Source organism: Canis lupus, chromosome 19, assembly GCF_003254725.2.
Source record: "Canis lupus dingo isolate Sandy chromosome 19, ASM325472v2, whole genome shotgun sequence".
Lineage (NCBI taxonomy): Eukaryota > Metazoa > Chordata > Mammalia > Carnivora > Canidae > Canis > Canis lupus.
The window spans coordinates 43864173-43876702 of record NC_064261.1 but is presented as its reverse complement, the minus strand read 5'-3'; the positions used below and the strand labels follow the sequence as shown (position 1 = coordinate 43876702).

At 33.9% G+C, this 12530-nt stretch overlaps 2 protein-coding genes and 1 pseudogene across 2 annotated transcripts in view; 1 reads left to right on the top strand and 2 right to left on the bottom strand.

The window, feature by feature from the left end:
• The window catches only part of LRP1B (LDL receptor related protein 1B), a 1837374-nt gene that overhangs the window by 1451058 nt on the left and 373786 nt on the right, over window positions 1–12530 (top strand). The window lies entirely within an intron of this gene.
• On the bottom strand, window positions 5970–6431 carry LOC112649024 (peptidyl-prolyl cis-trans isomerase A-like). Its single transcript, XM_025431076.1, has one exon. It carries the CDS (start codon window positions 6429–6431, stop codon window positions 5970–5972), a length of 462 nt encoding a protein of 153 aa, XP_025286861.1.
• LOC112649007 (suppressor of cytokine signaling 2-like) lies at window positions 9348–9976 on the bottom strand (annotated as a pseudogene).

Below are 12530 nucleotides of genomic sequence, written 5' to 3'. Positions count from 1 at the left end.
TTAAATTTAATTTATTTTGCGCTCTATTAACAGGTATCAGGTCATTTTCTAACATGCTCTTCTGTTACTACCATATTCAAAAACATTATTTTCCTAAGCCTTTGGATGAAAATCATCTTCCCTTTTTCTGAAGGTACATTAGAATCATGTTTTTTATTTTTCAATTGTTTTTCTATTTTTTTAATAGGCTCTACACCCACTATAGAGCCAAACATTGGGTCTGAACTCACAACCCTGAGATCAAGACCTGAACTGAGATTGACTCTTTTCTGACTGAACCACCCCATGTCTTTTTTTTTTTTTTAATAAGCTCTACACCCAATATGGGGCTTGAACTCATGACCCTGAGATCAAGAGTCTTAGGCTGTACTGTTGGAGCCAGCCCCCTTTCAATTCTTTTTACCTTAGATGGCAAACCTGTTGGATAATAATCATCCTGTATATTTTGCTTTTGATTCTACTCAGATGACTTTCTTAAACCTTCAACTCAAAAGCAGAGTTATATGCATGTTTCTTAACCTGATTCTCAGTGTCTATGAGTCTTTCATCTACATATTTTCTTCTTTTAAAAAAAAATTAAAGATTTTATTTATTCATGAGAGACACAGAGAGAGAGAGGCAGAGACACAGGCAGAGGGAGAAGCAGTCTCCGTGCAGGGGGCCTAAAGTGGGACTCAATCCCAGGTCTCCAGGATCACACCCTGCTAAAGGCAGCACTAAACCACTGAGTCACCCAGGTTGCCTGGCATTTTCTTCTAATCAAAGTAGCTGCTTCTATGAAATCTTAGCTTTGTGGATTATATGAATAACTACAATCCCCTTCTTTCATCTTTTCCCTCTACCACATTCGCCATTTTGGGAATTGTATCTTCAAAGGTAAAATGATTTCTTCCAGTTTTTATTTCCCAAATGTACTGCCAAGTTGTTCACTTGCTTCCTGGAATGATTGAAGAAAAAATAAATATTAAGGAGCATAATAGGGAAAGGGGTTAAGGTACTTTTTAATGTTGGGGGAGGAGATGTTTTTATGTAACTGATTACCACCTTGAATTAAGTGGGGAAATCACAATTGATATGGGGAATACCAGTTGAAGAACAGGCTTTGAGAACATTATCATGAAGTTAATGTTGGATTTGTTAAATTTGATGGACCTAGGAAATATCTATGCTGAAAATATTTAAAAGACAACTTAAAATATTGGCTAAAATTCGAAAAGTATGTTGAAAGTTAATGTTCTAGAGATATAATCTGATCAGTTCTACCTCTAAAATATAACTTGAGTCAATCCCTTCTCCCCATCCCCATCACCAGTATCCTTATCTGGCTAATTGTGATGACAATTGCTATTCTGGTTCTAACTGTGGACAGTGTCCAACTTCTGTCTCTTAACTATATAAATTGTGTTCCACAAAGCTGCCAGAGTGATATGCTTTGAGAATGGGATTATTTCACTTCTCTGCTTAAAGTTACTAGGCTGCAATTAAATAAAAATTCATACTCCTTGCTACATTTTAAAGACCTTGTAAAATCTGTTTCCTGGGATTTCAGATCATTCCTGTGTGATTCCTGAGACTTAAGGCAAACTAGACTTCTTTCAGTTCTTCAGGCTGCTTTACCTCAGATATGTCATGTATGATTTCCTCTACCTAGAAAGTTCTTTTCCAGTGTGTTACCCCTAAATCCTATGCCACCTTCTGTGCTTTCCCATGTCAATATTTTTTCTTATTTTTCTTATTTTCCTTCATTTCTAACATTACTTCCAGAGAATGATCTATCATCCCAACTGCTCACATTCTTTATGCTATTCCATAATTCAGCACTCTATTTTTTTTTGATACTTGGTAAAATGTGTAAATTCTTTTTTAATATTTTTTTTATTTGGGTCTAACTTGTCCCCTAGACCGTGTGGTTGATGAGTACAGGTGCCACAGCTGATTTGTGCCCGGCATATGTATAGAATGCAGTTGCCCAGGACTGTGCCATTTTGTGTCTGCTGACTTGACAATGTTGTTACCAACACCTTTTAATGGTCACACAAGTGTCTCAGTTTGGATGATAAATTACATGCCAGCTCATCATGTATACTAAACATTCAATAAATATTTGTTGAATAAATGAATAAATGGGAGGCTCTAACATATGTTAAAAAATATAGAAAAAGGAGGAGAATTCGAAGTGCAGTCCTATAGCTCACTGACAATATAAAATATAAAAAGTAACAAAAGCTATTTAAAGACTCCTGGAGGGTGTGAATGTTTTTATATATGGGTGGTTTATGAGTGTGCAGCAATATTAATTCTTTAAGAATTTATAAAACCTGATGGAATGGTCCTAAAAGTTTTTAAAATAACAGTCTCTCAAAATGTGGTTTTATTTTAATTTCTATTCAGTTTGCCATTTGTAAATAAATGTTATAACTTAAAACATATTTTTATAGTTATAAAGATTTCTTTGTATCTAACTAATTTTTCTTCTCTTGAAATTAAGGTCTATTACTGCTAGTCTACCAGTTGGTAGATGGTAGTTGGAAATGAAGAAACTAAACCCTTCTAATCTACTTTTTGGTTGAAATCTGTTATCAAAGTAATATTTATCTTAATTAATAGGCTCATTTTTTATTTATAAATCATTAGAAAATTAAAAAATAAGAGAAAAATAATAAATGTCATTAAAGCTGTTTCTTCAGAATTATTTCTTTAAATACAGATTTTTAAGAGTCAAAAAATTCAGTCAGAATATTTAGATATTTAATAGGTATGACAGTATAACTGGATTTCTTTTAGATATTTTACTTTAAATATATATCCTTTGCTTTATTTTGACATTGAGAAGTGGTATTGCTTCATACTATTTTGAAATATTATTCAGTATTCACTCAGAAAAATATTGAGTCCATTGGTCATATAAATTTATATGAATATAGCCTTAAAATATATTTCACTAAAATATTTCACATATTTAGACATTTGAATTTTAGGTACTTTTTTAAAGAAAGCATTTACAGACAGAATTTTAAAAATAACTTTGCAAGCTGTTAATGAATAGAACATGTTTTGACTTATAATTTCAGAATTTTCATTCCATTTAAATGCAAAGAAAAACTAGAAAATTATTTCACTTAATTATAACACATTTTCCCATTAGTATTCAAAATATCATATTTCACTTATCCAAAGCAGAAAACTGATGGAATAAGTACATTTGTGTAGAAAATATCAAGAAACACGAAGAAAGTAATGCATCAATGTATATGTATTTATGTTGTATATGTAGACACATACATATGTACATAAACATATGTTCATATGTGTGGGTATGTCTGTATACTTCAAACACACATATACTTGTCTTTCACATACTTCTATACATACACATATTGTATAACTATATGTGTGTGCTCATGTGCATTTACATTTTTGTGTGTATATATCCAGGAATGGTGCTGAGAAGTTTAATTTTATTTCAGACAATAAACAACATAGAATATTAAGCAAACTAATTTATAAGATATAGTTACTTTGTGCTTTAGGATTAAAAATAATGAAGTTAATGTTTTGTTAACATTAAAAAATACTAACGCTATATGTGAATAGTATTTATTGATGAGCTTTGGCATCAGATAGATCTGACTTTGAAACTAGGTTTTACCACTTATGTAATCTTAGTAGTTATTTGCCTCCCTGACTTTCAGTTTCTCCATCTACAAAATTAAAATTATGTATTATGTGATGTACCAATAGAAGCAATTGTTAAGCAATGCAAGATTTAATTTCTATAGTCAGGCTCAAACCTACAGTTTCAGATGTCATGTTCTTAAAGGATATTCACAGACTGGGGACACCTGGGTGGTTCAGTGGTTGAGCTTCTACCTTTGGTTTGGGTGTGATCTTTGGTAATCCAGTCCCACATTTGGTCCCCTGTGAGGAGCCTGCTTCTCCCTCTGTCTGTGTCTGTGCCTCTCTGTGTGTCTCTCATGAATAAATAGATAAAATCTTAAAAAAAAAAAAAAAAACAGGTATTCACAGACTCAAGTACTTTTAGAGTAGGATTATTGGGATAGTCTCAAAAACTTGTCCTATGAGAATGAGCAAGATTTATCCTGGGAAAAGAAACAATGCATGAAAGCTAGCTTCAAAATCTAAAAAGCTAACATTTAAGAATACTTCCTTTTTCTCTTGGTCTGTTTTGGTAGGTGGAATTAGGAAAATCGTGTTTTAAACACCATATGAAGTAAGTAGGTATTATTATATTGTAGATCCTGATGACAGACTATGAATCTTTTAAAATTCTGAAAATTGTATAATTATAAATGACAAAATACATATTACAGAAACTATAATGTGAATAGAAAAAAATAAAAACAACATTTTTCTAGTTTCATTAATTAGGACAAATGTTTGAGTAATATCCTAAAAAAAGTAGGAAAGTTTGAATCAATAATATTGAGAAAGGGTTAATATAGAGACAGTAGAAAAGAGAAAAACTGATCATATGAAAAATTTAAAGTGGAAATATAGGCAGTTAGTAAACTTTATGTTTAATGGTAACAGTCCATTTAACCAAGTAGCAAGCTCATTTTGTACCCAACACAACACCATACACTGTATTTCTAGTATGTCATTTAATATTTACAACTACAATGTGAGATGGGGAAGAATATGTCACTGCCATATTGCAGATGAAAAAAACTGAGGATTGAAAAAAAAAACTAGGATTAGAAAGATTAAATAAATTGCTTAAGGTCAAGCAAAAGATTTAGAATCAGAATTATTTTACATCAGAATTTGAGCTTTAGCCATTAGACTCTACAGCTTCTACAGAGTATCAGTTTTTGTACTTTGTTTTTTCACTCCAACATTTAACTTTTCAAATATTTTGGCTACATATTTATGTGTACCAACAATTCAATTAGAAAATCTAACAAATGTAAAAATTTCAAGAAAATTCCTTGATCAGTTTTCTATCAAGTCTCTTAAATGTCCATAATTATTTTTCACTGTTATTTTAACTTTAATGAATTAATGTTATTGGGATCTATTAATTTGCATGTAAATTATATAGTGAAAATTTCATTCTTTAGCTTTTTTAGATGCTAATTTTATAGATTGTGACATGTGAATTTTCAGATGTAAGCATTAATTTTAACAAGATCAATTTTCCTAGGTCTGAGATTCTTGATCTTAATTTTATCATGAAGTCTTAATTTTTCTGTCAAATTAAAACTACCATATAAGCTTAAGTCAATGTCGTTTTTATTTTGTTCTGATTGTATTGCTGGCATCAAATTTTTTTAAGGACCAATATTTATATTGTTCAGCCTTGCTAGGAAGATGCAAATCCCCAGTAAATTTTTAATGTAAGATTTACTATTATGGTTTTAGCTATCATCACTAGCTAATTGAATTAATTCCATGGACCTGAACTCAGAGTTGTACCAGTGCCACCCAAGTAGAAAAGAGATTGTGATCGTACTCCTTCCTGGAGATTTCTGTTAGGGGGCTCTTGATAGCTACCAGCTTGGAATAAATTCAATGCTGTGGGATTTTTAGAAACAAACAACCATGACTTCTGGTTTTGGGTTGGATTTTTGTGCTGGAGGTGGGGTCGTGGATTAATATCAAGCAGTTTTTAAGCATTTACCAGAATGTGTTTCCTGGATTGAATTTGAAATGAGAAAAATGAATGTATGCCTCCATCACAGATATTCCAACTAAAATTTTTGCATTTCTAAGAGACAGATATTTCCAATTTTGCTGATCTTTTGTTGTTGTTTAATATTTAATAATCATAAACTTAACTCTGCAATCCAGCTAGACTTGGGAGTAAGGAAAATATGGACCCCACAGAACTGCAGCAAGAGCACAAAGACTGTAGGATATTTTGAGCAGATGGGAGTGAAGGCATCTCTCCTGAGTTACAGAAGGAATGTCTGGTAGTTAAGATAAAACAGAAGTGAAATTTATTAGATTTACCCACACTCAGCAATGGTGATCTTCTTGCTGGTCCTGCCATTCCTAGACCCAAAGCACACCATGGCTTCCGTAATATTCATGCTATCTTTCACCTTGCCACAAACTACATGCTTCCCATCCAACCACTCAACCTTGACAGCACAGATAAAAAACTTGGAACTGTCTGTGTTGGTTCCAACATTTGCCATGGACAAGATGCCAGGACTCGTGTGTTTCAGGATGAAATTCTCATCATCAAATTTCTCCCCATAGATGGCCTTGCCACCAGTGCCATTATAGCATGTGAATTCACCACCGTGGCAAATAAATCCTGGAAAAATTCCATGAAAGCAGGAAACTTTAAAACCAAATCCCTTCTCCCCAGTGCTCAGAGTATGAAAGTTCTCTGTTGTCTTTGAACTTTGTCCCAAGGGCTCACTGTCCGTTGCAATGTCAAAGAAAATAGTTGGGTTGATCATGACTTGGACATGCAGGTGGCTTCTAGGTAGTGGCAGCTGCAAGGCTTGTAACTAAGTTCTGAATCAAGTCTTACATCTCAAGCTTACAACTGGAACTTGAAAGCAAGTTATCTCCATGTTTAAGCTTATGCACAGTGATTAAGCCCAGGTCTAGATTTACAGGGAGCCGGTACATAGAAGTGCCTGATTTTCTCCAAAAGTAATATTCAGTCCTACTGGATCCAATAACCTGGTCCTATGATTAAGCATAGGCAAATGAAATTGGAAGTATAGACAAATATTTTTAGGTTGTTAACAAAAACATTTTGGAAATATTTCGTTTTGGTTTCTATTTCGTTAGAAATGAAATCATGGTTAGTTTAAAGGGAAAATAATAAGTGGATGAATTTGAGAGGTCACAATGATACCAAATAACATTTTTGTTAGAAACTTATATGCAGATAAAGTGGAAATCCAGGAGGTAATTATGAAGAAGATTTTATGTTTAACACCTTAGACAAGAAGCAGTTCATTAATATTTCAGTGTTTTTTTTTTTTAACCAAAGAATTTTGTACTTAAATTAGAAAACAAATATAGGACAAAGAATACTTACCCTGAATGGCTGTTTTACAACCTCTGTAAAAACTCAAACACCGATTTCATTGTGGCAAAAAACGCATGAGGTCATACACTTGATCAGAGTGGTTTGCACAGTGTAGCCCTGTGTTTGATCAAAATGAAATGATGAATGCTATTATGTGTCCTTTTGAAAATAAAAAGCACAAAGGCATAATAGTGGCTTTTATTTTAATAATTTTATAGTAATAATTTTATCTGTCCAATATAGGAAGAGATGAATAAAAATGGCAGGACTTTTATACCTTCATATGTAATCAATACTCTCTTACGGGAATGGAGGTTATTGGCTGTTTATATAACCAAGAGTGTACATTAGTGCCCTGGCACTCAGTTTTGTGACCAGTTATATCATTTTAAGCTTAGATGCTTTTGAAATAAGTAATAGCAGAAGTTCAAACAGCTGGGAAATCAGCATGCAGAGAAAAAAAGAGCAAAGCTGCAAAATGAATTTATAAATGTTACTGGAGGAATTGAGAGAAAGTTGCTGAGAAGTCCAAGATCCAATGTACTTTAGTAAATATGAAAAATGTCTACAAAGTATTTGACATTATTTTGGACATACCTACTACCTCCCACCTCTTACTTTTCTTCCTGATTTTTCTCTTATGTATTATATAAAACTGTTGAGTAGATATGATTCATAACCTCTGAGGTTACTAGTTAGGAAAATGGAATATACAACGTATTATATCCTGATACGCACAATATCTATAAACATTGTACATTGAAATGGTTATCATGTACTTTTCAGGTTTAATAAGTAGGTAGCAAAATTATTATTTTGATGAATTTCTCCATGAAAAGATGGAATACTAGGATTATTGCATTTTACACAAAATAGAAGCACATTGTTTTCTTTTTTTCCTCTTAACCAAGCAGGAGGGTTTCTAAGGCCTCACTAGGTTACCTTTGTTCACATTAGCCTGCCATTGTAGTTTTTAAATTCACATTTTAATGGCAGTCATATAAATAATGCAATAACTGCTAGCAATCAGATTGCATTCTTATTCTGTCATTTAAGCATTATAAATTAAAATAATAAAAACCACATTTTTCAACATGTTTGTTTTGGTCTTTAAAGCAGAATTTCTTCCACATCTTTCCTAGTACCTTGTGAAGAAGAAGTGGTCAATGTATGTTTTTTATCTGATGAAGGATATGAACAATAAAATAGAGCCAGAGAATAGTTTTTTTGTGATTTGGCCACCTTAATGGCATCAGTTATTAAAAAAAAAAAAAAAAAAAAAAAGATTTGGAGAGCAAAAAGTTTGTGATATTTAATTATAATGCCAATATAAAGGAAAGGTAGGGCATCCTGGACGTATATATTTTTCTCTATTCGGGGGAAAAAGGCATAGTTTTACTTATTTTACATTCAGAATTGCAAAATCTAGCTGTGTTACAGGCTTTAAGTGTGAAAAAAATTTTTTTAAGTCAAGTTTTTTTTTTTTTTAATTAATACATTCTAATCAAATAGTAACAGCAGTAAATAAACACTTTGAAAAAAACAGGCAGGTATCCCCCTATATCTGGAAGAAAATTAAGTCAAAGTATTCTGCATGGTAGAAGGGAGATAACTGCTGATGTCCATGGCTAGACAATTCAAGGACAACTTGGAAATTTCTACAGCCATTTCCAAAAAAGTCAATGGCAACAGGTTGGGACACAGCTACTGAAAAGGATCAAATGTCTATATCTACATGGTTTTATTAACAGGGATTGCGTTGCACCTGTAGAGCATGACATTCTTATCTTTTAGCATTAAAGGAAAAGACAGAGTCTTTTCCATGTGTACCAGTTTGAAATGTTTCTGAAATAAGGCTACATTAAAATGGATTACTATAGTACTCATTCACATCAGAAGAGTTCATACATGTAGTAAAAAGTCAAATATGGGATTTCCTGGTCACTTTTTTGGTTGATTTGATTAATGCATAAAACAAAGGATAAATACTCATAAGCAGATCTGTTTAACAAAACTCCTAGGTACATCAAGAATGCAAAAAGAGAAAATGTCCTATGGGAGGCTCTGATTACCAGGCATCTAAAATTGAAGCTAAGTCTGGGCCAGTTGGGTTCCTTCCACTTCTTCAGTACTCCTATGTCCAGTTCTTCCCCTACTACCAGGCCTTGCACCTTCAGCCTAATAGAGAGGAACCTCAGAAAGGCAAGGCATTCTGATCAAATGTTCCTTCAGCCTTTACTCACGACATTTTGTTTTTAACTCAAAAGGATCAACTGGTCTTGGTCAGCCTTAGGAAGATAAGCATCACTCAGGTGAAAAATATTTGGGGGAACTTTAAATACCTAGTTACCTCATCACACGTTTAAATCAGATTGGCTCCAGCTGTTTTTAGAATTCCAAGTAGTTATCCAGAGCAGTCACTCAAGTTTTGGTTCTCTTTTACATAGCTGCATTCGGAGATACTCTATATGAGGCATGGTTAGAAAAAGAGAAACACTTATACCTGGAATTTATATTCTTCCAAGTAATCTTTTAGTCTTGTTGGTAAAGGCAGTTCCCAGACGGTACCGGTACATTTGTTAATGGTGAGTCTACAGAGATGTTGGAGAGGTGGTGCTGATGTGTAGAGCTGTTTGGTCAGATAAAGGTGAACAGTGCGTTCCAGGGGGCTTCTGTGCCCGTCCGCTTATCCTTGCACATCTGAACATAGGAGTCGATCAGATGAACCACACTGTCAAATTGTTCAAGCTTGGGCTTGACACATAGGATAGAGTCCAATCTGAATTGCCCATCTTGGTACTCGATTTGCAGATTAGTTGGCCCAGCTGATGTTTTAACAGATATTGTTAGTAGGTAGTCTGAATGCGAGCTATCTCTAATCAAGAAAGTTCCTTCTGGTGCCTCTTTTAATTTCTCTTTGGTTTCATTAACAGTCATATTTCCCAAGTACCAACCTGCCATCTGCGGCCCTCGGCGCTGAGCGAAAGCCTGTGGGGCAGCAAAGACCAGAACTGCGAGGGACTTTTCCCTCTCCCTAGTGCTACCAAAACTTCAACTTTGCCCCAAACGTAAGCTTTTAGGATACAGATTTTGAAAGCTTGCGTGGTCCGCCAGATTATTCCCCCCCCCCCACCCCGATCCTTTCTTCTTTCAGCCGCCGGGAGACCTTTAAGTGTGAAAATTATATTTATTGTTCTGCTAAATTAAGATATATATAACACTATATATGTACATACGTAGTCAATATAAAGTACTCACAGGTGCTAACAACCACCTTAAAACATTTTACAACCAAAAAAAAATTAAAAAAATAAAAAAAAACAAAATTTTACGACAAAATGGAATATAAAATTAAAAAACTATTTCATATATATATACATATATACAAGTTGATATATATATGTATGCATACCTACACACAATTCATATAGAATTGTATATATGAATTGTGAGTCAAATGCCATAAAAAGAAGATATGCCCTGGAATATTCAGGGAATACTTTTAATCCCCTCTCCATGTGAGATATACTGGTAGATTTTCTTGCTCTTTGGTCTTAACAGATACTGAAGATTCAGGTGTCTCTTCCACATTACCATAATCTTCAGGATCATCAGGGATTCTGTCTTTCTTTACTTTGGGACCTAGAAGTGTCTTAGGACATTGAAGTTAGATGCCCACGTGGGCAGTTCAGATGTTACTTACCCAAATCTCAGGACACACACTCCATTTCTCTGCATGACACACAGACACCAGTCAGTAGGATCAGCTGAACAGATGAAGGAGCTTTTCAGTATAGGCAACATTGGATGGCCAGAGATCTGTAGGTGTTAGCCCTGCTTTCAAAGGCTCTTTGATACTGAAAAGAAATGGCTAAGGAAATGAGTGGAAGAGATTTCCAGTGCTGACATTTTGGTCCATCCACATGGGCAGATCTTATCCCCGCTTTCAAAACCTCTATGAAAGTCTAGGTCACACATCCCCTTTGCTACAATCAGCAAGTTTTAGTAGATCATCCAGGGAGTTTAGCTAATCTATTATCTTTAATTATCTTCCAAATCTATTGTTCTGACATAAAGTTAATTTGCTACATTGTTCTTGATTTTTGGTTTCTTTCTTTCTTACTGTCTTTTTTTTTTTTTTTAAGATTTTATTTATTTATTTATTTGACAGAAAGAGAGAGCACAAGCAGAGGGAGAGGAGAAGCAGACTTCCTGCTGAGCAGGAAGCCAGATGCCCAGCTGGATCCCAGAACCCTGGGATTATGACCTGAACCTAAGGCAAATACTAAACTAGCTGAGCCACCTAGGTGTCCTGATTCTGGTTTTATTTCTTTGTGTTTTGTTTTGTTTTGTTTTGTTTTGTTTTTCAAATAAATGTAGTTTATTTGATATTTTAGATTTGGCTTTTAGAAATATTTTTAATGTAACTTCAACATCTATTTTTAAAAATAAAAACTAAGCATCAATTACTTTTCCATTGTATTTACTCATTAAAAACTTTATTTTTTTGAATTTTTATTTAAATTCTAGTTAGTTAACATATAGTGTAATATTGGTTTAAGGAGTAGAATTTAGTGATTCATCACTTACGTACAATACAAGTGCTCATCACAAGTGCCCTCCTTAATACCCATCACCTATGTAACCCATTCCCACCTACCTCCCATCCAGTAACCCTCAGTTTGTTCTCTTAAGTCTTTCTCCTGGTTTGCCTGTTTTTTCCCCTATGTTCATCTGTTTTGTTTCTTAAATTCTGTATACGAGTGAAATTATGGTATTTGCCTTTCTCTGACTTATTTCACTTAGCATAGTGCTCTCTAGCTCCAACCACATTGCCTTATGTATGTCTTTGACAAAAAGTAAGATCACTTACAAGGAAGTAAAGACATATTATTTTAATCATAACTTCACCTAAGCACCATGTTTACATTGGAGATTCAATGCAGAGCAGGGCACTGAGGGTCCCTGCCCTTACAGAGCTTATAGTCTAGTGAAACTGAGGACATGGGCTAGGACTTTAAGAATAATTTTTTGTGATCCTTAAAATATTCTGAGAGAGTGAGAGAGTAAAATCACCATAACGTCACCAGGTCCAGCTGTGATATTTACCATAAAAGTTACTAGAGTTTAATGGCTATTTTGGAAAATCTTAGGAAGTTTTATTCTGGTAAGCTCATCCTTTGATAGCCAGATGTTGAGAGGGTTTTATCCTCTTTTAAAGGGAGTCATACAGACACCTAAGAGTAAAACATTGCATTCTAAAAAAATCTGTCTTTTGACTTCTGCCACAATAAGAACTTTTTTTTTTTCAATGCCATTGCTCATTAAAGAATAAAGCTTTTGATGAACTTGTGAAATCTTGGGAAGGCTAATTTCCTTCTATACTACCAGTCATTGTTCCAAGATTTAAATTTCATAAAAAGAACTGTCATCTGCAAAAGTCTGCTGCTTAGATTACAGTTTTAATATCCCCTTGAGTGCTGCGGTTTGTGGATAGCATAGATGACAAATTATA